Source organism: Seriola lalandi, unplaced genomic scaffold (genome assembly GCF_002814215.2).
Source record: "Seriola lalandi dorsalis isolate HSWRI2012SDOR001 ecotype SW California unplaced genomic scaffold, Sedor1 jcf7180002054887, whole genome shotgun sequence".
Classification (NCBI taxonomy): Eukaryota; Metazoa; Chordata; class Actinopteri; order Carangiformes; family Carangidae; genus Seriola; species Seriola lalandi.
This window is the reverse complement of record NW_019525439.1, coordinates 1,128,067-1,154,164: the sequence shown is the minus strand read 5'-3', so window position 1 is coordinate 1,154,164 and position 26,098 is coordinate 1,128,067. Positions and strand designations below refer to the sequence as shown.

At 38.9% G+C, this 26,098-nt stretch overlaps 1 protein-coding gene across 3 annotated transcripts; it reads left to right on the top strand.

Moving 5' to 3' along the window:
* The first annotated feature begins 147 nt into the window (after nucleotides 1–147).
* kiaa0319l (KIAA0319-like ortholog) lies at nucleotides 148–25,494 on the top strand. Of its 3 annotated transcripts, XM_023429091.2 has the most exons (25): nucleotides 148–332; nucleotides 1,548–2,135; nucleotides 4,939–5,119; nucleotides 5,667–5,780; nucleotides 8,182–8,450; nucleotides 8,727–8,813; nucleotides 9,116–9,359; nucleotides 10,788–10,886; nucleotides 11,976–12,073; nucleotides 12,244–12,331; nucleotides 13,255–13,347; nucleotides 13,534–13,666; nucleotides 14,021–14,126; nucleotides 14,780–14,902; nucleotides 14,993–15,116; nucleotides 16,193–16,325; nucleotides 16,824–16,972; nucleotides 18,114–18,265; nucleotides 18,485–18,623; nucleotides 19,740–19,899; nucleotides 20,180–20,322; nucleotides 20,903–21,025; nucleotides 21,283–21,373; nucleotides 21,655–21,746; nucleotides 22,543–25,494. In XM_023429091.2, the coding sequence occupies exons 4-25, from the start codon at nucleotides 5,687–5,689 to the stop codon at nucleotides 22,737–22,739; spliced, it is 2,937 nt and encodes a 978-aa protein (XP_023284859.1). In that variant the 5' UTR covers nucleotides 148–332; nucleotides 1,548–2,135; nucleotides 4,939–5,119; nucleotides 5,667–5,686; the 3' UTR covers nucleotides 22,740–25,494. The 3 variants fall into 3 exon arrangements, with proteins under 3 accessions (XP_023284859.1, XP_087036208.1, XP_087036209.1); XM_087180082.1 differs by lacking the exon at nucleotides 4,939–5,119; XM_087180083.1 differs by lacking the exons at nucleotides 148–332; nucleotides 4,939–5,119 and adding an exon at nucleotides 359–486.
* The last annotated feature ends 604 nt before the right edge of the window (nucleotides 25,495–26,098 follow it).

Genomic DNA, 26,098 nt, shown 5'->3' with positions numbered 1-26,098 from the left:
TTAAAATAGGCTTCTGTGTAAAATAATATGCTTTATAGCCTGGTTTACGTACTTAATACTCCTTCTGAAAAGTGTCGTTAATTTTAACCACCGTTTTCTATCTACAACTAAATGTTCCAAGGGTTGTTTCATTAAATGCTTTATTTTGAAACTTCAGCCACCGGAAGCCTCATATGTCACTCGAACTGGCTTGACATCGGGCACACAGGCACATCAGCTGTACAAGCAAAAGGAATACTGACCCAATTTATTGTACCCGGGACAACAACCTCGACGACACAACACTTCACAGCGACCGACCGAAGTGAAAGCCTGTACCATTTTCTGTTAATGTAAGTCGTTGTGTACTTTTCTGTCTTTAATAGTGTCGTGACAGTTGCCATTAAAACGCACCGGATGAATCCTGCGCGGTGTGTAGTGAAAGAGGGATGCCAGCAACTGTTAGCCTCAAGGTGCCTTAAACGGGAGTGAACCCGGATTATACAGGTGAATTACCGTATGGTGTTCTGCCTCAATATGTATTTCTAAGCACTGGGACGCAGGTACGCTTTGTAAAAACCAATCTACTTGATCAAAAGTGTCATATTATTGATTCAGTCGTCACTCCTTTATAATTTTGTTAATTTAGTGCATTGGACTACGCAGGCTGGAGCTATCGGCCTATATTGTAATGATCTGACAGCTAGTTAAAGACATCCTGTCGTGAGTAAACCCTGGCTGTTGTTTTTAGCTGGTAAAATACATAATGCAGGAACCCACCATTTTAGATGAAATGTCTCAGAGATATAATCTCAGTGCGTTTACTCCTGCAGTTCGTTTGATTGATAGACCCTCATTTGCAGTCAATCATGCACTTATTTGCACTTTAATCGGTCAGTTAATCCCTACTCTATATGTATGATTGAATTGTATTGGCTATTTATTTTGTTTTTGTTATTTTGTTGTATAGATTAATAATTTATTTGATGAACTAAAAATAGATTAAGGTCTCAACACAGGCCACCAGAGCCCCAAGTGATGCTCATTATATAGACAGATCAAGAAACTTTGCTCAAGCAAGTGTTAAGTCTTAATAAATCATCTTTTGGTGATCTTTTCATCCCTTAATCAATTTCTTATGACAGTTCATTTTGGTCCTGTATAGTCCCGCATAGGAAATCTTACCAGATATCAAAACATATTCATCCATCAGTGAAGTATGATTCATGTGGTGAAAAATCTGTAAGAAGGTAGAGAATAATATTGTTCATATACAGTAAGAGGTTGTATTCAATTGTAAGGTTAGCCTTCTGTATAAGGGTTTCATTGTGTATTCATATATTTTTTAATCTCCTATTATATAACTATACAAGGGGGTTTATGGTGTTGCTGTGATACTTGTATAGCATCTATTTAAATATTATCCTAGGATTAGAAGTGCTGCTGTTGCTGTAAGGATGTTTCTGTATTTGTCACGGCGGAATATGGGGTTTATTATTATTTTGTTGATTTTTCAAGCACTCTGTCTGGGAGAGAAATAAAAACAACTTAATTTTCCTGCCCTGTAGCCACCAGAAGAAACAGTGCGTGGGACTTGGTATCCACCAACCTGTCTGCCTAGAAGCCAATACAACTATTGACTCCTGCAACTGAGAGAGAGGAAGAGGAGGAAGAAACGACCAAAGAGAGAGAGAGAGAGAGAACTTGTCCTCCCTGGATATAAGTGGTTTTTGGTCACAGAGATCATTGTTCTGCAAAAGCCTCTCAAGGGAGAAGAACCCATTGAAAAGCCTGTAATGGCTGAGCTGTCATCAGCCCAGGTGACCGAGTGCACCTGAGCATTGCTGCTGTACAGACTCAAAGTCACCACCAGCCTCTGGGCATTTACTGCGCAGTAAAAAAGGAAATCAACACTGCTGCGACTTCAGCAAGAAGGAGAAACGTGACTGAATCCCTCACATTTTTTTTTTGTCTGGATTATTTTTACCTGGAGATTTTTTCAGTTCATTTTATTTAGGTGGCTTACCTGGGATAAAAAAACAAGTGCAGGAGGACAAATGACTATTTGTGGAGTTAGGACTGTCTGAGCTGAGCTGCTTTGGCTCAAGCATCAACGAGCAGGAATGCAAATTCACATATGGAAGCAGAATATACAGGTTTGTGTCAGCAGTTTGTTATAATTCAGTATTTATATCTGGTATTTGATAATATAATGCCTCATCTGATTAGTTTATAGTGATTGAATTATAATTCTTAAACTGCTGTGGTATTGCTGTAGGATTGTTTCAGGTATATATTTTTTATCTATATTTCATTATATTTTGACTTGGTTGTGCTTCTTAAACAGCATCATTCTCAAATGTGTAGTAGTAATAATTCAGTTTTAATGGAAATAGTATTGTTGTGTGAGATACACAGAATTTCCAGTTTTTCCAGACAAAATGTGATGTGTTTTCATTAAACTACAGAGGTCATCAGGTATCTTGTACACTTTAGCTACAAAGTGGTAATTCTACAATGGATTACATCATCTGCATGTTGTAAATACAGACCAACGGACCTAGAGTAAAATTTCCAACCATATGAATATATAGCATCTAGCTAACTTTTATAGACTGTCTGCAGAGCAGATGCTTGTGAAAGCTGTGTGATTTATTACCATATTGCCCCATAGCAGTCTCCTGGTGAGACGTTGTGGGGAACAGGCCTGCTGATGCCTTGAACACAGTGTCCCAGGACCTGCACTCTTCACTCCCCTTCTTTTTTTTAATCCCTTTCTGCTGTAAGAACTTGCAGGAAATTTAAGAGGTAAAAAAGTGATGAATGGCTCTTTTACTCAGACTGCCTCGACGCATTCCTCATCAAATCCTGAATCGGCCTTAGTGAGGTGTTAACGTAATGTACTCAAATGAACTGAATTCACCTTTTGTATCTCAAGACATACACACAGATTCACAGAAGCAGAGGAACATACAGTAATGTTAACTCTTCTCACAAGTGCAGTACAACAATCTGTGTCTTGCTCCTTTTTTGTGACTCATTCAGCAAGTTAATTATTCTCTGTCATGATTTATTGTCCTTACTAATTACTTTGTAATGAGAAGCTTCCTCATCACACTTCATGCGGGAAAGAACATTATTACGACGTTAACTCTGGGTTCTTGATGGCCTGTGACTGTCTTGAGCATAATTTAAGAAATATTAAATTTTCGACTATGCTTTCAAATTGGATAAAGTAGCTGTTTATACTGCAATTGCAGTTACACCCCTTTTGCATCAAGGATTCATGTTCAAACTGTATCCTACATGGAGCTGACTCTTGACTGACCTTATATTACCCCGAGTGACTCATAAAGACTAAAAGAAAAAAGATTTAAACAAAAGTATGGCGGGCTAGTGAGGGACACATTTGTTTTGATAAAACTACTGTATATTGAGTGATTGCTGAGATGATTGCAGAGGAGAGAGATATGGGCTTAGGAGAGATCTAGGAACATTTATTTGATTGCATACAGCAGTCCTCCAAAATGTAATATTCCCAGATACCAACCACTAGTCATTTTCATATGCATTATGACCATACAGGCTGGGTAATAGGTTATAAAGCTCCAAGAGTAGACACACAAGACGATGAAGGACAGATTGCATAATGTGTCGAGCTATGTCTCTGGTTAAGGCTGAGGGATTAGAACCTGTCATAGAAGTAAATACCTGGTACAAAAAGTGAGTGGAGTGGTACCATGTGCTGGAAAAAAAGACTTTATTTGTCTTTTTATTTTCCTTTTTCCCTTCCGTTTTACTTCAATTAGTAGTTACAAGGAAGGTGCTCACAGGATTATTAGTTATTTTACACCTCCCCAAGAGTTACTGTCAACAGGAAATTGGCAGAATGCTGCATAATGAAACAAACTTATTGTATTTGTTATATCCTCATACAGAGAACACAGTATTTGTATTTAACAGGCCACAGAATTTGTGAATCTTTGAGAAATTGTTTCCTCTGTTCTCTTGAATAGTATCTGCCATTGATGATACAAGTAATATTCCTCTGCTTTTCTCTCTCAGCACCTCCAGACGAAGCAATTTAGTCTTATTTGCATGAATGTTTGTCATCAAGTTGATGTGTTTATAGGTTGTTGAAATTCTTCAGAGTGCTGCTCTATAGAGCTGAAGCACTGTTGTTTTTCAGTAATCAAGGCAGAGAGGAGGAACAACCTGAATAATTCATATGAGGGGCGATATGGCTTAAACCACTTTGTCCCACATCAGACATAGTTCTTCTCATGAGTAAAACAACCAATTTTGTTAAACTATAATGACATTTTAAGTCGAAGTATTAGTGTTTAAAACAGAATATTGTAAAATGGTGTCACATTGATCATATTAAAAAACATTTCGTCTCAAAGTTATACTGTAATATTAAAATATTTCCTAGCCCAATATGGCCACCCATCTGTCCAACTTGATATTAATAATAATCTATGATCAGTGAGTGTAATGATTCTCAACCCAAAACCGAAACTACTATACATAGGTTCTCAATCTTGTGCTGTGATACCAGAAGATGGAACTGCGACACCTCCCCCAACCCTCTGCCGCTGTTGCTGGTGCATCCTGTTGAGCTCTCATTATGTTACTAATGTAACAAATTCATTAGTCATTTCACAGTTAACATTATAACATGTGTCAATCACAAAATGATTAATCTATTGGACAAGCTGTAGTTGGGTTAAATTAGGACAAGCTGTATATTTTGTAAATATCAAGCATGAGCCCTATTTTATTATCTTTGTGATCATGCCTGATGGATAATAACACTGAGATTGCACATTGAAGTCAGCAGTGTGGGGAACATTTTGGTTATATAATGAAATACAAAACAAACGATGTCTGAACCGAACCATGGATTAGGAGAATAAACATATTAAATGACTTCTCTCTCTGTCCTCCCCTCTCTAGCATAGTGTTTGAGCAGCTGAGCCTGTGAAGGCCCCTGAGGCGGCCATGTTGAATCTTTTTCTCAGAGTGCTGGTGTTGACCCGTCTTCACCCATCACCTCACATCACCTCGCTGCCAACCTAAGTCCTCTCTGCCCCTCTCTTCCTGCATCTCTTTCTTCCACCTCCTGGCTGGGAGAAAGGTAAACATGGTGTATTTCGCAGGCTGAAGTTCTTGTTTAGTAGGCGTGCTTGGCTACTTTTTGGCATTGACGGTTGTTGCTTCTTTTTTTTTTTTTGAATGGAGTGTTAGTCAGACCACACTTCAGTGGTTGATGGGAGGGGTCTGAGAACCAGATGTCTCACTTACTGTTATGAAATTAAACTCTTAAAATCACTAACTAATCTTGTGCAATTGTGTGCCAATGTAGCCTTTTGCTCCATTGGGCTTCTCAACATAGATTGTATTACACTTTGCAATGTTACATTTATTTAGTTACATAATTTTTCTTGTTTTGTTTTGCTTTGGTGGGAAATTTCTTTGTTCCAGCTCCCCATAGAAGATATACTGGATGTCTCTGTGGCTGCAACAGTTATTTCAAAATAAAAAATTGTATATTGAGGAACTTTGGGATATGCACTAGAAAATCACAATGAGGTTTGGCTGCACAGCATGAGTTTGTACTTACTGACCTAGTGGTGGGTAAGGAGGATGAAATGCACTAAAGTCATTCTGTTTTCTTTTTCCAGGTCTTTGGTCATTGAGGAAAATGTCCTATGCACACCACAAGCTGCTCACCTGGAGCTTACCTCACCTCCTCCTCCTACCGCTGACCTACCTCTGGCTCTTGGGTCCTACCACAGGTAAAATAAACCATTTGTCACACTGAACGCACCTGGCAAAAACACTTTGTTGACAGAGAAGTGATAAGGAACCTAACATCTGTGACCGTTAAACTATCAGTGTTCATCTGCACAGTAGATTCACACACCTTTGATTACTCAGGGTGCGTCTTCATCCGTCTTAGAATTGTATGATGATAGTTGGATGGTTTTAGGTTGTTAATTGGTATTTGCTGTTCGTCTAATCTGAGGCAGGCGGATAGAGGACTGTTGGCACCCCTGCTGTGTGTGTGTGTGTGTGTGCGCGCGTCTTCTTTCAGATGCCACTCCACTCAGTGGGTTACAATGTGAAACAGGACAATAGGGGCTCTGTGGATAGACATTGTGAATGTGTGTGTGTTTTGAAGGATGGGGGCAGAAGAACAGTGAACAAGGGGTGGGATGACACCCCTTTCTCAAACAAACTATAGTGCTTTTGTGTGTTTTTGTATGCGGCAAGACCTGTGTTTTTCCAGACTTGAGTTACACTGACGTCCCGTAAAGTCACCCTTGGCTCTAGTGTTGCTATGGTAGCAACAGTTACTGGTATAGCACTGTCTGAGATGGTCTAATGAACTGCATTTTTGTTGGTTTTTCATCTTTCCTTCTGCTTTTGTTGATGGCCCTGACATCAGCAGGATAAACTGTTGCTGTTACTTGTGTTTACAGAACACCATCATCAAAAGTGATCATTTTTAAAGTTATACTCCTAAGAGTTTCATGAATTTAAATCCCATTTTTGATACTATTTATAGATGGCATTTTCAGCAGTAGCCATCCAGTGCATTTACATTCTGTAATTACCTCCCTATACAGTATAGTAAAGTTGTAATTGTTTCTGTGCTGGATTCAGATTGCTTTCTTATACATGAATGATTCACAGGAAACATGCATGCAGGTAATCCAGTGTACACATCAAGACATGGGCATTTTAGGCATTCTTGACAGAGGATCAGTCTTAAATATTTCAGGAAGTAGTGAAACAGGGAGAACCAGCCACAGTGAGCTGTTACATGAAGGGTTACAGGCTCCAATTTCTTAGCAAAGTAATCAACTCTTTTTACTCCTCCCTGCTGCTGTTAGGAAAGCTGTTTGTGCCTGTGCAGCATGAAATCAGTTCACAGATGCTTATGGGGTGATGGAAAAAAGGCAATTATTTACTTCTTTATTAAAAGAACACAGTTTTGTTTGGCTTCACTGTGAATAGATAAGTGCATCTATTCATGTTGATCCACTGTTTTATATCTGACACACTAACGTGTGTAATCACACGTTACTTGTTAAGTGTGATCATTTACTGTACTATATCAGTATTTGCAGTATAGGATTGCCACCTTGTTTGTGTATGTTCACACAGTGTATTGCTTCTGCAGGTTGAGCATTCAGAACTGCAAGACAAAACCCAGTTCTTTTTCATTGCAAATGTAGTTTTCTTAATTCACAGAGTGACTCAGCTGTACTCCTTTTTTTGGGCTATTATTCACAGCTCGTTTGGCTCCTGTCTTTCTGTAGACACACACTGAAGCACTGGTGAAATATAACCTCCAATTCTCCCCATGTCACATTTACAGTACACTGTCGTATTTAATGAACACTGCTGTTTTATTGTACCTGGCTACACAACAAATGTCTCATCTGGGACAATGGATGGATTGAATTAAACTAATTTGATAAAACAAAAGGTTGAATAAAAGTAGTTTTATCACCCAGACCAATGCTGAAGAGGAATACACACATACAAGAGCTTAATGTCTCAGGTCACTGCACTGCTGATATGAGTCTGATATGGTCTGGCTCAGAGGGTGGAGTTTTGTGCATACTGCATACTGTGCTCTGGGTTTTAATCAGTGTCTTGTTTTGTCAGGGAAAAGCCTCACTTCCTCTCTCTGTTGCTGAGTTGGCTGACTGCTCAAACTGCGGCTGCATGTTGGCTTTTCAGAGAAATGTTCAGTCAGAGCTTAATCTTTGAAAAGTCTCACTGGTTGGGACTGGAATTCATTGTGGGTTTCACTTTGCCCCTTTGCCTGTGACAATGCCAACAGTACCCAACAATGCCCTGATTGATAGAAAATAGTGAAATCTTGAAAAGCCTGGGAAGCACTGCCCATTGGTGGATCCATAATGTCCCCCTTGGCAGACCACCTTGATCAAACTATGTGCTACACTAAACTCTCTCTAGAATTTCCCTGAGGGGAAACCAGTTCATAATCTTAAACTGTTATACTCCCTCTCACCTTTATTTTTCTGACCAACTTTCCTCTTCTTTTAACTATGACCTTGTTGCACAGGAATTGATCTCTCACAGTGATTGACGGGTAGTTACTCATATCAGTACAGTACATCATCATTTACTGCTTCCGTCTTCTCTTTTGTACTCGTCCAGGTGTGTCAGCAGATCTCTGCCGGGTGACTGGCGGGGTGCTGGGGATCCACTGGAGCAGCATCATCAGCCTGGGTTGGCACCCTCTGGCAGACGGGAGAGGAGGGGCGACATGTTGGGAGTCCTGCTGCCTAAAGCCGAGCTGCAACGCCGTGTGGAGCCTCGGTGGGCGCTGTGTGCTTCTTAGCTGCTCCCGGAAGAGGGGCTGCCCCATCGCTTCCCTGCCACAGCCTCACCAGGAGTCCCTCGGCCTCCTTCAGCTGCTCTCCAAGGTATGTTTGCTGCTGGCTGACCAAGGTGGAACAGAAAAGGCTTTCTATGCTAAGAAACAGTGTTCAGTATTATTCATATGACCATTTATTGGTGGTTTATTAATTTTTTTTCCTTATAGTCTAATTTGACTTTTAGATTGTTCTGTTATTGATTCAACTAAATTAGATTACCAAAAGCAGGTACATTAAACTTAAAAAAAAAAATAGACTTACTGCTGGTGACAGAAATATATTCATAGTAGTTTTTTCTAAAATTCTTTGTAATTTTGCTTTAAGGGTCCTGTCACAGCCAGACGTAGAAAGGCTCGTCATGCACCACATACAGGAAGCCACAGACCAAGCACAGGATACCTTACCAGCACGGTAACGTCCCAGAGCATTGGTTGATTTTCAGTGTTTGTATTTACTCTTATCTTCGCACTGTTTGATTGTAGCAGATGCTGTTCTTCCCCTGTCTCTGTTATTCTTTCTTAAATCATTCACTCCTTCATTATTTTAATCACACTGATTATTAGTCAAATAAAAGTGTGGTGGAGGTAGTTTTGGGGAATATGAAAATTAAATTTATGAGATTTTCATAAAATCTATTTAAATGTAGACAGTGTGGTTGTATGCCCCCCTTGTTATTGTGAGTTCAAACCTACAATTTTGAACTGTATCTGCAGGAAAATCCTAAACTGGAAACAGCTCATCCAACTCCAACTGTACTCAGCACCATCACTCTTCTTCAGACAGCCCAAAAGAACCTGAGTCAGTCAACCAATGGGAGTTCAGACACTGCTCCAGCTCCATCACAACAAAACTCAACAGTGGATGACACTGTTGATACTCATGCGTCTTCCAACAGCAGTGATGTCAGCTCACCCACAGCGACTGAAACTGCTATCATCACAACTCCAACACAGGCTGGTAAGGAAGCAATCATCTATTTCAAGCGCATTCGGTAATATGTCTTGTCTTCATTTATTAATTATGAGCTAATATATAATGTAACAGCACTGTGGTTGTGCAGCCTTGGAGGAAGATTTTGCATGACTTTCACGTCTTGTCTTTACCAAAGTTGGTCAAATACATTTTTGTCCATGTTTTTGTCACACATTTGACAATGGTAAAACTGTTCCTTCTTTGCTTTTGCTCCAGCTGAACAAAGATGTACTTTGCCCACAAATTATTATGGCAGACTGGACAGATGTTATTTTTCCCAGATGAAAGAGACGTGTCCTGTGAGTGTGAAGCCAAATGAGTCTAATCAATAGGAATGTGCTGAGACATGCTAGGCTTCTACAAACAGGAATGACTTGTATGATCAGTTTCTCCTCCCTTAAGGAAAATATCCCTGTTTATCCGACATTAACCAAAATATGACAATAGACAAAACAACGCCTGTCATTACAGATAAATTCTTGTTTGGTCTTTTAACAAACAATGGATTCACTAGAGATTAGAAGCAGGCTGGACTGGTTTAAATGTAAACTCAGAAGCTCTACAAAGCTAAGATGCAGTTTAGGAGGAACTTCGACTTAAACAAAGCAAGAACCATGTGATTGTTAAAGAGAGTATTTCAGATTACCATTGCCACCTGATGAAATTTACACTTTGATTTAAAAAAACATTGTATAAAATATCTGTGGTTCTGGGGCTGCATTGGTTGTCATTCTTTGTGCAATACAAACATGCTGATTTATTTTTATATATCTTTTCTCTTTTTGTCTATTTGGAGGCAGCAGAAACAAGCTATAAATACATATTATGACCCAACTTGTTAGCAAACAGTCACCTATTTACATATCCAATGATATCGATGATCCATATGGAGGAACAGTAACACTCATTTTCAGTCTTGTTTTGGGTCACCTGATGTATGCAAGTTCAATGTCCCCTCTCCTTCTATCTCTGTTTTTGGTCTCCACCAACTCCACAGAGAAATATCTCTCTTTAGCTTGAGAAAACAGCTCACTGAAAACAGCTGACTTCTACATCTGTAACCATTGCTGATGACCAACCTGAGGGGGAACCATGACAATAATGTTGCAGACAAGAAAACCAAAACAATGAGCAGGAAGACACTGAAATGCTCTGTAGAGCTGAGAGGAACTGCCATAGAGATAATCAAATACAAAGAATTACAATTATAGTTTATTTTTTAATCATCATTTGGTGATATAAAATTTCTTTGTGTAATTGATCCTAATATAATATATAAGTGTATGTTATTTATTCACCTCTTGCTGAATGCTCAGTTCTCTGACTACTTCCAGTCTTTTGGTTGCCATGCCAACCTTGTGGTTACCATATTTTATTTTGGCATCATCCCTGATCCTGCGTTGCCCTCCACAGTGAGGGAGCTGGTGGTGTCAGCAGGGAAGAGTGTGGAGGTTACATTGCCCCGCAACGAGGTTGAACTCAACGCCTTTGTGGTCCCAACACCCCCGCCAGGTAAAACCATTTGGTCTAAATCATCTACTGACAATGCTGATGAAATGTTATTAAAAGAATTTAGTTTCTGTTTTGAAATGATAAAGTCTTAAACCTGTGTAGTTAAGATCAATTTTACACAAAGGGTCATAAATCAAAATTGGCTAATGCTTTTGTAACGAAACTCGGTGTATGTCTCATATATATATATATATATATATATATATATATATATATATATAATTATACTAATATTAGATTTTATATAAATATATTACACATCAATATGTATAATATTAAATTATAAAATAGTATTACGTTATTAATTAATGGATTCATTAATTATCATCTTCAATTATCATCCTTGCTGCATGTCATCCCTTCTGTCTCCCCTGCTTTTCCTGTTACTCTCCTTTGTCTCTATCAAATATAGCAGAAATGCTGGAGAAAAAAAAACACACAAAAGAAAACAAAATAGATACATGACAAATACACAAGCCTGCACACTTTTAAGTCATACCACTTAGGTTGATCACTTTTAATTTTCTTTTTTACTGGTCCTGTTGTTCTGTCAAGTCAAAGTACACAATAAATGAAATGATCATTTTAAAATTTTAATTTACTGTTTACAGTTTAAACACTTAAAATGTGACTTATAGCTTCACATTATTATTATTATTATTATTATTATTATTATTATTATTATATATTTATTATTATTATTTTTGTTGTTGTTCTGGAAAATAGTTTGACTTTTTTATGCAGCTTAGGGGCACACACATTCAGTATGATGTCCCATTTGTGGTGTTCACTGATGAGTGATGAATTTAAACCTGTTTGACAGTTGTATTCCTGAGTCACATCAGCATCAGCGTCCTGTCATACTAAACACCTGCCAGAGAATTTCAAATCCAGACTGGATAAAGATTGCACGGTTAGGAAGAGGAATGCACATCATAATTTTGTTAATCCTTTGATCCCTTCTTGACATGCTCTTACGATACCAAAATCTTTCAACTGGAAATGATCTTTATCGGGTAGATTTTAATTAAATGCATGAGCCGTTTAGTTGAATGAACTGATTTGTTTAATGTTGCTACTTCTCTAAAGGGACAAACTATGCATTTGACTGGCGTCTGATAACACATCCCAAAGATTACAGTGGAGAGATGGAAGGAAAGCACAGCAAGACACTCAAACTCAGCAAGGTACAGATCACAACTTTGATATTCATATTCTGCTAAAAATAAAACATGCAGCTGCAGTTCTGCTGAATACATAAACAGACGGTTTCAGTAGCGTGTAAAGGACACAGATTGTGTCAAAAAGGTTGCTTCCTCTTTATTCTTGCTTGATTTGCTTGCTCTCTCTCTCTCAGCTGACTGTGGGCCTGTATGAGTTTGAGGTGACAGTGGACGGAGAGGGGGCTCATGGAGAAGGTTACGTCAACGTCACAGTCAAACCAGGTGAGGTCGAACATTTATCACAATGTAAAATCTCACTCATATTCTAATGGACCCTAAAAGCTGTTTGCAGGAGTGAGTGTTTATGTGGCCCCAGTCAAAACGAACCAAGGTTACTGCAAACATGAAATAAACAAATCATGGTATAATATACACAACTTGAAGTAAAAAGACATTTTGTGAAGCTTTCACTGTTTGTTTTTTTATTTCTGAGCTGATTTGTTTGAGACTGTATTTTTTAGTGTTAAAAAGGTCATCGCTCAGTCAGCATGATCGAGGACATGCTTCTGACTCCTCTTCCTCTTTGCTCATGTAGTTTTCCTGTGTCTCCCTTCTTGCTACATCACATCATTTCGTAATCTTTTCAACTGTTGTGCAAGATGTTCAGGCAGTGACTGACTACTAATTTAAACAAAAGCCTATGTGATCTAAACATCACAATGGCAAATGTAAACATGGAGAAATAGTTGCAAAGAGACACTCACAAATCAACCATCACACTAACTGAAAGACACTTAATTGGATATTTATCACAAACTACTGTTTCAAAAATGATCAACTGAATCATCACCTCCTTACACTATTTTAGAAACAAACTTTATGTACTTTACAGGATGAGTATTAACTGAAGGATTATTGTACTGTAAATGTTCCTGTTATTTTGAACCCTCAGAAGGCTGGGACTGATATTTGATGGTAATGTCTTTCGTAAGTGTAAATGATATTATTAGGAATTATCAGGAATCAGGGCACAGTTAATACCTCATGTTTACTAAAGAAACTCTGGCCTTACTGCTGCTTTCCTCCCACACAGTTGTAATTGTGACTTTTGCAAAGGCAGCCTCTGACTTGTTGACACTGCCTGAGTCACAAACAGCTGCCTACAGCTCAGTAAGCGAGTTAATTTCTTGTTTTCCACCTGACAGAGCCGCGGGTAAACAAGCCTCCTGTTGCCATAGTTTCTCCAAAGTTCCAGGGGATCTCCTTGCCAACCAGCTCTACGGTGATAGATGGCAGCCGTGAGTCTCGCACATGACGCGTGCACGCACACACGCAAATGCACAAACATTTAGCACAAGCTAAAGAGAGAGGCTTTGTGCCTAAAGTCTGTCACCATTTCCTCTCGTGCTGTTGAATGTATTTGACTGACCATTTTCCCTTTTCCCCTCCTCCTCTATGTCTTCCCTCCTATCTCCTCTTTTAAGAGAGCACTGATGATGACAAGGTGGTGGCATGGCTCTGGGAAGAGGTCAAAGGTCCCCTGCGGGAGGAGAAGGTCTCTGCCGACACCCCCGTTCTCACCCTCACCAGCCTGGTGCCTGGGAACTACACATTCAGGTACAGGTGGATCTCGCTTATCTCATACAGATAGATAATGCTGTGTTTAGTTTGAAGGGTCCCAAGCATTCCACTCAAGCATTTACAAACAGACACTAAAATACAGTATTAAAAACTGTCAGTATCTTGACTACTCCACCTCATTTCAATATATGTGTCGGTAATAATAAAAGCAGTCACATGTCTGGCTTAAAGTTGAATACATTCTTATTACATGCAAATCAAACTTCTGATTTTATAGACTGTTATAAGTATTATTATAGACTTATTATTTAAGTCAGAGGTGAAATTGTTTACATTTCTATTTGCCATTAGGTTTATGTTTCTAACCATTTGAATGTCCTTCTTTCTCAGTTTGACAGTGACAGACTCAGATGGAGCCACAAACTCGACGCAGGCCACCCTCTGTGTCAACAAAGCCAAGGATTACCGGCCTGTGGCCAATGCTGGCCCTAACCAGGTCTGAAGTGTTTTCCATTGTCATGAGTCTGTCCTGTAATGCACCAAACCATTTTTAATTGTGTGTGTACAGTAGGTATATTAAGCCCCTTTTACACTGGACAAAAAACCAGCTAACATCTGGCTTTTGTTGGCAATGTGAAAGGGTACAATCAGCATTCACTTTCAGGTCAAATGATTTTGCAGTAGTCATGGGTATTTATTGGCACAGCCCTGAAATAAGTTTTAAAAACACTATATCATCCACTGAAGTGTTTAACACGGAGGCTCCGACAACGAGCACCAATCCGCGGATGAGACATGACAAATCCAATTTACCAGTCTGCGTGGCGGCTAGCAGGTCACCCTTTGAATCTTTGAAGATATTCCCTCACCTGCATCTCTGTGTTTGGTCCGTAACTGCAGTGCTCCCTGCAGTTGTGTTTGCGTCCTCTCAGTCCAAACAGAAAGACAACTTCATCTGGCAGTGTTAAAGCAGTCAATCTCCTTTTTTTAGCGGGTTTATCCGGTTTAAAAAAAAACCTGCTTAAATGTGCTAATTTTGGTGTGAAAGGGGTATTAAACTTGAAAAATTTTTTAAAAATTCATGTTTTATTTACCAAAGCTATCTACTCCTGGCAACTAATAGCTGGTCTTTCCTCTTACTTCTTCCAGGTCATCCAGTTGCCACACAACTCCATCACTCTGTACGGCAACCAAAGCACCGACGACCATGATTCCTTGTCTTATGAGTGGTCCCTCAGCCCTGAGAGCAAAGACAAAGTGGTGGAGATGCAGGTGAGATAGTCGAGGACTATGCACATAATTGAATTCATAATTGTTTCCTTGATTAGAGCATTGTGGCATCTCTTATCTGTGTGTCCTCAGGGTGTACGGACACCAATCCTGCAGCTGTCAGCAATGCAGGAGGGAGACTACACCTTCCAGCTGACAGTGACAGACTCAGCTGGGCAGCAGGACACCACCAAGGTCACCGTCATTGTGCAGCCAGGTAAACAGCTGGACAATTAAAGAAAGAAAAACAGCTCCTGTTTATGCCACCCAAGCACTTTTGAATAGTGTTTTCAGTGAAAAGTTGGGAGGAATATAATAACACAGCTGCTGAGAGGGCATTAATTACAGATTTAGCTTCTTACTGCCTTACAGCACACACTCATTAACTCATGTTATTTGAGTCTGTTTACTCAGCTGTGTGCACTTGTGCACCACTTACAGAGAGACTTGAATTAAACTCCTTATCTTGATTTCAAGTTCTCTTCCTCTGTACTTGATATTCCCTGTTTTATATCTCTTTTGCCCTTTCTCTCTCCCACAGGCTTTACACAAATAGACACATGAAGTGTGAAGAGCATGCTCAGCGACAGTATATAGTATAGCTGTATTTATTGTTGATCTTCATAATGTGTGAAGCTGATGCCAGTAAACTGCTCACAAGAATTTCTATTTGCCAAACCTTTGTAAGAAATGTACACACAACCTGATAAGCACCCAGTGTAGACTGTAGACACTGGCGAGACAATCTTTCAGCGTTTGAGCAGGATGTGTGATCTTAATACACATCCACCTGCAAGGTCAGACTGTGTCAGCCATGTGGGTAATAATGTCTGAAAGAAATGGCAGAGTGTTGGTAGTTAAATGCTTTAATTCCAGGTATTTCAGAACACGACTGCTGTTACATACTGTATTGGATAGTATACAATAGAAATGATTAAAGAATTGCTGATCAGAAGGGAGTTGCCCTTTTCATATCGTAGTGGGTTTTTTTCTCTACTTATTAGTTTATTTAGTTTTTTTGTATGATTTATTGAGAAGATTGTTCAATCCTTCTCACTCTTTTTTCTCACCTCTGATTGAAATACTGGTCCATCTGTCAAACAACTGATTTGTCAAAAACTGATCTGATTTGAATAAAAGTTAGAGAAATTATGACAAAAACTTTTAGTGTTTTTTTTTGTTTGTTTGTTTTTTTTTACCCATTTATTAGTATTGTGTGTTTTCTGTGGGCTGTTCAGTGTAGTAGATGTGTATTTATTTTCATCCTGTTCTTCCTATCTCTTTAACCTCCAGAAAACAATAAACCACCAGTAGCAGATGCAGGACCAGAGAAGGAGCTGACGCTGCCAGTTGATCGAACCACGCTGGACGGCAGTAAGAGCAGCGATGACCAGGAAATTGCCACTTACCTCTGGAAACAAACCAGGTCAGTTAGACTCTGGCTTATGGACACATCTGTTTAGACAGATTTATCATTGCAATCAAGCAACTATTTTTTTTCAGTAAGGTTTACACTTCCAGTTGATGTTGTAGCAAAGAAAGCAGAAAACAATGGTCGAAATTAAAGATACACAATCCCTATAATGCAACCAACTGTCCTAGACCCTGTCTGCCTGTTAAATGTCCATATCTCTCAAACTCTATGTCCTAGTTTGTAAATCAGATTTAACATTAAAAGGGTGTAGTCCCCAGGCCTAAGCTAAGATAACCTTGATCATATCATCAGGGTTACTCTTGCAGATATTAGAAAGCTCACGCCAGAGCAACGCGTGAACAGAATACAACTTGTGAATATAATGTGAATACAAATGTATAAAAAGCCCCACAATGTTAAAGCATTCTGTGTTATCCTGTATTGTTGTTATGTCCTTCTACACTTAATTCTCTTTGACGCACTCTCACTCTGTTTCTGTTCATCCATCAGTGGTCCTGCTGATGTGAAGATTGAGAATGCAGACAGTGCTGTTGCCACGGTGACAGGTCTCGAGGTCGGCAGGTACGAGTTCACCCTGACAGTAACTGATGAGAGGAAGCTGCAGAGCACCGACACTGTCACAGTCATCGTCAGAGAAGGTTAGGAGATGTGTGTGTGTCTGTGTGTGTGCGCTGATCCTTTTCTCTTGAAAACAAAAGAGCTGGCTGGGGTTAGAGCAAGACAGGAGAGGATTATGGATGTTGTTATGAAACATGGGTTTGTAGTTAAGGAAGTATTGTAAGTACGCATTTGAAGCTTTTCAAGTGCGTGTTTTAAAGTATAAGTCAGTCTTTTCTCAGTATTTTTTGTCTAAGATAAGACAATAGTGAGTTTGTACACTCAGGGCATGTTTTTGAACTTGACATTGTTTTATGCACAGTGTCAGTAAAACCCTAATAGAAATGTTTATTTACTTTTGTCTTTTAGCTCAAGGCTAGTCTCCTAAGAGTCCATAATAAAATCACAATAAAAATATTTTCAGAAATACTGTACAAAACATATGTACATATAGGCTACACACACACCCATACACACACCCTCTCTCTCCGATATACATAAGCTTACCTAGTTACATATGCAGTATATGCACTTATATTCATGTACACACATACATCCATACAGTATATAGCTAAACTAATGCACACTCACTGACACTGCAGTTATATGAAGTATGGTGATAGCCACAATAAGAAAAACGTCATATTAATCATGTTATAAACCCATTATTGTATTAAGTTGCATTGTTTAATTGTCCTATGCTTGTTCCGTTAACCTCACACTTGGCTGTTGAGCTGGGAGTCACTCCTACAAGAACAGTGGTGAAACATGTACAAGAATCAAAAAAAGATAACAAGTTTACGTTCCAGAAAACAGAAACGGGTCGCTCAACCTCGACAATATAAATAAGTAATCAAAGTATAAAATACAAAGACATTGACTGCTTTGATGGTGTGCCTCCTTTTTCTACTGCTACTTTCTTCTGTGTTTTAAAGCGTTTAGCAGGATGGATACTTGGAAAAACTTGTTATGATGTTGAAAGATAATCAACAGACAATCAATGTTTTCTCAATTCATATCTAAAGTCGTCTTTAACATATGTTTTTTTTTTATCATTGATATAATAAAGGCTATAGTTGGGGGTAATGGCTTTCACTGTACCTTGTAGCCAATATCAGTGAAACAGCATATGTTGTAATAATCGTTCTGTATTTAATGTCTTTTATGATGTTTTCCCACCAGAACTGGATCAGCCACCAGTGGCTCATGTTATGTCGAGTCCACCCATCTCTCTGCCTGTCAAGACTGCCACTCTGGATGGATCTCACTCAACCGATGACAAAGGTGGAGTCAGCTACCTGTGGACCAGGGACGATAGCAGCCCTGCTGCTGGGGTGAGCGTCACATAGTCATAGCTATTTTGATTAACCCTTTGACCGCATATTAGAAACACTTGTTTGCTCTGATCTTGTTCATAAAAGTTAAAGGCAGCTGGAGTCTAATTGTAAAATCACTTAATCAACAGTCAAACAGCCACATGAGATGTACCTTGTTAGCAAAGGTGTCAGGAAATACAAATTACACGTCTTTAACATCGTTTTTCATTCCAACAGGATGTACTGAACAACTCTGACCACCAGGCAGTGCTGTTTCTGGGAAACCTGGTGGAGGGCAAGTACAGCTTCAGCCTGACTGTAACTGACAGTAAAGGACAGACCAGCATTGACAGGGGCACCGTGGAGGTCAAACCAGGTAAAGTAAACAGACAAACCTACAGTATAAGGACACACTGAGGCTTTCACACTATCATAAAACAACTGTTGCTTCTCTGTCTGTGTAGTTGACAGATGTTGGTGCATTGATTGGTGCATAATTAAATAGCAGCAGCTTATACTCACTTTTATTTTGTAGCAGCATTCATTAACAATCATCAACAAGTGTTTTCTTAATAGGTGATTTGAAAAACGTCAGAAATACTGACTTTACTTTTGCTCTGTCCACGGCCACAAACTAAATGCTACAAGTAAGAGCACATTTTATCATTTATCACAGTTATCATTTAAAAGACATCCTAAAAAATGAAGGAAATCAGTGGCTGAAGCAGAAGTAGCATTTTATCACAAAATACCTCCCAGGTTGATTACTAATGTTAGTGATAGTTAAAGGACCATTGTGTATTATTTAGTGGCATCTAGCCGTGAGGTTTCAGATTGCAACCAACTGAAAGCCCCTCCCCTCATCCTGCCCTTTTCGAGCATGTAAAGGAACCTACAGTGGTCTTTAGTAACGTAAAAATGCGAAAGGCCTTCTTTAGAGCCAGTGTTTGGTATGTCCATTCTGGGCTACTGTAGAAAACATGGTGGTACAATGTGGCAAGCTCCATGGAAATGGACATCCTCCCTATGTAGATATGAACAGCTCATTCTAATCCAAAGAAAACACAATGATTCTTAGTTTCAGGTGATTATACACAAAAGAAAATGTAATTCTAAATCCATTTTTGCTAGAATCCTCCACACTGGTCCTTTAAACAAGTCTGTGTACACAAATGGTGTCTACACAGCAAGAGACTCAACAACCAACAGCAGAAGGTTGAGCAGGTCACTGTGCAACATACGGTGCACAGACACACACTGAGCCAGAAACTAATCCGTCACTTGGTGCTCTGGCCTGTTTCCCAGATTTCAGAGAGTCAGATGGATCCTGCAGTCGGCTTGTTTTTCTCATCTCGGTTTTTCCCTCTCCTCGTTACTTTTTCTCTCCTCACTATTCTCCTCTCCACACTTCCCTTCTTTTCCATGTCTCATCTGTGTTTTAATCTGTCTCTCTCTCTCTCTCTCTCTCTCTCTCTCTCTCTCTCACTGTCAGACATGTGGGAACGTGACCTGGTGGAGCTGGTGTTGGAGGTCTCTGTATCCCAGGTTTCGCACCGACAACGTGACATGCTGCTGCGCCAGGTGGGGGTTTTACTGGGTGTGCTCGACAGTGACATTATTGTGCGAGAGATCAGTGCGTTTAATGAGCACAGGTGAGTTGTTCTATGCCTTTTTTGATTTACTGATTTAGTTTAGTTTTTGGTCTGAAATCCCCTCATTTTGTAATAATAGATCTGTTTCATGTCCAAATGTTTTCTCACATTTTCCCTAAAGTCTGAAATCTTTTATTATAACCGCAACTTGACTTTTTTAAGAGTAAATCTGATAATGACACATATAAATTAACCATGAAAACGCTGGAAGGACATTTTCTTGATTTGGGTCAATTGGTGGACATTACTACACACAGTAAGCAACCATTTTCCTCCTTAGTACTCGTTTGGTCTTCCTGGTGTCAGGCGGGCCGGGGCGCCCTCCTCTGTCTGGCCACAGTGTTGCACTTGGCCTTCGCAACAAACTGCGCAAACAGAAAAATGACTTTCTCATCTACAAGGCCCGACGAGTGGATACAGTCAGTAAGTACCTGACAAATATGGTTTGTAAGAGACACACAAAAGGAGAGGAACGAAAGGAGAGAGGATGTTGATGGATGTTGTTTTAAATGTTCTAAATGCCAAACATTAATTAAAGATTAGGATTATTTATTATTATTATTATTTTTGTTATTACTAAATAATATTACAGTAAGACAATAACATTTGTCTTGATTTTCTCTGTTTGGGATACATTGCTCTGTGTTCACTTTGAGCCAGAGGCTACAGGCAGGTCATAGGAGCTTTGACCTCTATTACTTCAGATAATGGTCAGATAATGAGAGGACTTCATAGAACTCAAAGGTCAAATCTCTCAGATTTTTGAGGTGCCACAACAAGTTATGTTTTCTTCTTCTTAACTCTTGTTCTCTTGCTTCTGTGGTGAAACCTGTAGACTGTTATCTTATTCGATGCACCTACCCTAGATTTATGTTCAATAATATACATATAGTGTGTTGTTGCTCCTTAGTATTCTCAATCTGGTGGCTGCAAGAAACTTCACCACTCTGAGAGATTAAAGCTCCAGTTTCATAACACTCTGCCGCTCTCCTTCCTTCCTCAGTCTGCCAGCTGAACTGTTCCAGCCACGGCGAGTGTGACTCGTTCACACGGCGATGTGTCTGTCACCCTTTCTGGATGGAGAACTTCATCAGAGCTCAGCTTGGAGACGCAGAGAGCAACTGTGGTGAGATGAGAAAAATCTTAATGAAATAGTTTTATTAGCATATGAATCAAATTTATTGTTGTGGAATTGTGGCCTTTTTTACTTCTGCAAATTTGGTTCCAGGCTCAAAGAGAAAAGCTCATACAGCCATATTTGATCTACTCACGTATTCGGGCCATAAAATTGATTTTGTTGCTTAAAAAGTATAGTTTGATATGTTACATGCGATATTTTACCCGGTGACAAGCTTTTGTGCCAAACAAATATTTTGTTTTCAGAGTGGAGCGTACTCTATGTGACTATAGCATCCTTTATGATTGTGGTGGCTATAGCAACAGTTGTCTGGGGGATGGTGTGTTGCTGCAACAGGTGAGTTCAAGTCCTAAATTTTTAAATATATCTTTATATTAATTTATATATTTATATGAATAAATATACAGTATATTATTATTATTATTAAATACACTTCATAATATAAGTATACCAATCAGGTGGGTGGGTGTATGAATATTTAGGACTATAAGGTTGTTCTCTGTAAAAGTAAAAAAATTGTTAAAAAAAAGGAAAAGATTTTGAATTGTTGAATGGTTTGTACTCTTTAAATAAAACTACAAAAACTGAAGATGCATGTTTTGTTTTTTCCCTGGAAGGCGAAAGAACAAAGTGCGCAGAAGCAAAAGTCGATATAAGATACTAGACGCTGACGAGCAAGATAGTCTGGAGCTTCAACCGCAAAGAGCTGGTGAGACATTTCTCCAGTTAACCTCACACTTGGCTGTTGAACTGGGAGTCACTCCTACATGAACATTAGTGAAACATGCATATTAATCAAAAAACGATAATAAGTGTGCGTTCCAGAAACAGAAACTGGATGCTCAACCTCAAAAATATGAATAAGTAATCAAAGTATAAAACACGAAGATGCACAGACACTGACTGCTTTGATGGTGTGCCTCCTTTTCCTACTCTTGCTTTCCCTTTGTCTTTTAAAGTGTTAAGCAGGTACATGGAAAACCTTGTTCTGATGTTGAAAGAAAATCAACAGACAAAAGCTATGAGGGGTATTAAAGTGATCTTACCTATGTACAAATGTTAGTGACTTCTGTTATTTTCAATTCCTATCTAAAGTCCTCTCTAACGTGTTTTCTTTTAGATGCATCATTGATTACTGCAACAAGCACTACAGTCAGGGATAATGGATTTCACTGTACCTTGTATCCAAGTTTTATTTCACCATAATTAAAGCTACAAGGCATAGTTGCAAAAAATATTGAAAATTAAAAAAAAAAAAAATACACAGAATTTATAGACCAATACACAAGTAAATTGCACACATTTATATGCAATTTATATATTTTTATACTGTCAACATCTGTTTTACATAATGTCTCACCATTTTGATCTCAGTGACACTACCTGTTTAAATAAGATAAATAAAATGTTCTGCTTAGTGCAGCTTTAACGCTGCATCATTTTGACATCATACTGTTTCTTTCTCTTCTCCTGCCTGTATTCCTGCACCATCACCTGCCTACCAGCCCGTATGAAGCCGGTTCCCGCGCCCACCTCTTCTGCTCTCATGCATTCAGACTCTGACCTGGACAGTGATGACGGGCAGGGTGGGGTCCCGTGGACAGAGCAGGAGCGCGGGCATCTCCTGCGGCCCCAGAACGGCTCCCTGAGGAATGGCCAGGGACCAGCCAGGGGCAAGAAGCAAAGAGATGAGCTGCTATAGCAAGAGAGGAGGGGGGAGCTCGCTGCTGCCCTCACACACCCCTCCTCCAGCATTCACACCCCTCTGTTCCTCACTCTTCCTCTGTCTCCTCTGTTGTTGTTCAACACAAAAACCTCACACCTCTCATCCTTGAAGACAGACTGTGTGACACCTGGATTTAATAAGAGGGAGAGAGGAGAAACATGCTGGAAACATGTTGTCCCACTGTCACTGAAAAAACACCACTATACTGGAATTTCCCTGATCCCACACTGAGCCAATATGGAGAAAAAAACTACAATTTCACTGAGAATTAGGGGTAAGCACTGTGTTTTGAATAGTTAAAAAAAATATAACATAGACCCCTATTATTTAACACAGAGACAAAAAGAATGTACTGTTACCCCTCTTACTGATGGCACACGTTAGTTAGAGACTGTCGAAGAAAAGACTAGCCTGAGAGACACTTGACTTTCTGGATTAAAAAAACAAAAACAAACTCTGCTTCAGTGACACGAAAACCAGCCACTTGACACGCTCACACCATGCCTCTTGTAGACACGCATGTACGCACACAAACACGTCACCTTCGCACTTGTTCCAGGTCAACCTGATGCTACCAAACACTGCCATGTTAAAACCAATGGTTAACTCTGCTTGGAGATTTTGTTCATGACTCATCTGAAGGAAAAATGCAACCAAAACAGCCACCAACAGCAATGGACGCTCCTCCAAAACAAAAAAATAAATATGTGCATGTAGAGTCAGATTGTATTTCCGGTACAACATGATACTGAGACGACTGCCTGTACGTTTGTGTGTTGGGTGTATGTGTGGATTTTTCCTGGCTTCTGTGCCAAAAGATGTTTCATCAGAGCAGTTTGTATGTTGGTTTTTATGTCTGTTATTACCCAATTACAGACACTATGTTGTCAGTCATGGTGGTCAGAGGCAGAAGATCTTTAAAAAAAAAAAAAAAAAAAGCATCATGCTTTTATTCTGAAAGCTTCTCTGTGGATTAAATCGCTGGTACACACACACACACACACTGGAAAACACAATGTTAATGAGTTTGGTCTCCAGAGGGAAGATAATGAGGAGAAAGACGAAGTTCACAACACAACAAAGGGGATGGTCAGGACACTGCTTCCTTCACCAATTCAATATGAATTAATATAACAACTGCTTGAACCAACCACTTAGTTTTTTTTGTGTTTGTATGTTTCGTTTTTTTTTACAAACAACCTTTATGCTGTGATTAGGTGTCGATGCACTTTGATTTCATGTTTGTCGGCTTCAGTCTCATTTTGTCTCCTCGGTTGAAAAGGGTGATCTATGATGGTTAAAGTTGGAAGTTCAGCCATAAACACAGGACATTTCTGCATTCAGTGTTGTGAAAAACATAATTTCCTTAACTTAAAAGATCAAAAGAGAAGGAGATATTTTAGCAATCTTGAATGCAGCTCGTGTCCAGAGCCACCTCAGTAATTCTAACAAACCTGTAGGCCTGAGTGGACGGGAAGGTGTAAGCTTAACATTTGTAAATGTGGGACTACAGCAGTTTCAACTAATAAGAATCTGTTTGACTCCAAATAGGATGAAATTTGTTCTCCCTTTGGCAAATATTCAATTAGTTTAACTTGATGATCAAAACTTAGATATGATAATATTGTGTTGTGCGTCCAGAACGACCTCACACTGTGCTAAATCCTAAAAACAAATCATTTCTTCCCACATACAGGATAAGATCAGAGGTTTAAAGTGAGCGGAGATTGCCATACATACTTGAGTAACAGGACATAGTAGGAAGGCTGTAAAAACACAGTAGAGACAGAAAAACAACTGAATCTGCTGCATCTATTTCTTCTGCACATCAGTAGTAATTATAGGTGTTTCTGTGCTGAGGGAAAACTTTAACCAAATGACTCTTCCCTGTTACATCTCGGTGTGCGTGATCGCTGCTTTGCATGCAGAATGTGAAATTGATCTGTAAAGTCCACATTTTGAGGCACTTTGTTTGGTTGTCGAATGTTATAAGGGTACGCTGTTAATTCAGTTCAACTTGTACTCTGTGTGAAATAAGCAATCATTTAAAAAATAAGGCAAAAAATGTCTGATTCTTACTGTCAAGTCATCTCATGCTGATGTCAGTTCTGCTGCACTAGTTTGGTCTCAGAGCACCCAGTGCACATCAGGCCAGGGCAGAGATTTTTTGTTTTTGTTTTTAATATTTAATTCACACTTGCTGAAATTTTCTGGCCAATGTTGCCAACTTTTGTGAGGCAAACTAAAATCAAGTGCACCCAAGTGCCAACTCTTTAAAATGTCATCTTTTGAACACTTTGAAATAATGTCGTATTCTTCCCAGGTTTTTTTTTTTTTTTTTTTTTTGCACATCATAGGAAATGGCTTTTGGCGTAATTGCCAAGATTTTATTTCTTATTTAGTTATATAACCTTTTCCCAAAAATGAAAAAAACTTTCAAGGTGTTTTTATACCTATTTAACAAGACAAAATTCTGCATTTCTTCTGTTACATGTGCAACAGTTGCCAGTCACATTTGGAGTAAGTGAAATGACCTCGACTCTGATGGAGTCCACTGTGAAGGCAGAAGGAGAAAGGAGTAGCAACTGTTAAATGAAGGGAGTTTAATTTAAAATGTTTTAAATACAGTTTTAGTGAAGAATTACTCCTTCATTCTTTCTTTATGTGGGACCAGACCTGATGCAACTGGATAATCTGTACATTATAATAAAATGTTTCAGTTTGTTCTTGAGTTTTCTGAGAGACGTGTGCTTGTTCCTTACTGTTTTCTGAGCAAAGACAGTGACTCTTCTCACAGAAACTGGACTTATCATTATTAATGAATAGCCTTTTCCCCATTTCCTCTCATTTCCCATTAGATCTTATTTTCTTAGTCTTATTTTTAGACTTTTATGTTAGGGGACTTCCCCAAAAGCTTGTTATGCTCCTTTAACACTTAATATACTCAGAAACAGTAAAATAACGTTACAGTAGAAGCCCAAAATCATTAATTCACTAATTAATCAAACATTCATTAATACCACTTCTATTGCTACTTCTAGCCTACTGTCAGTAAATTATAAAATAATATTAATAAAATAACTTATTTGAAGTCTTTATTTATTTCTCGTTCATTTCTATTAATGTAGAGTCCATCAGCGTTGGGGTCAAGCAAAACCATGTTGCAACTCATTTATTTACAAAAATGGCTTAATGGCTCACAATCTGCCATATAATCATTTGACTGATAATAAGATACTGAGACAATATGGACACAATCCTAAATTATATTACTGTATTACTGTAACTTGTCCTTTTTGTAAATAAATTAGTTACAGCATGATATATTTATGAAC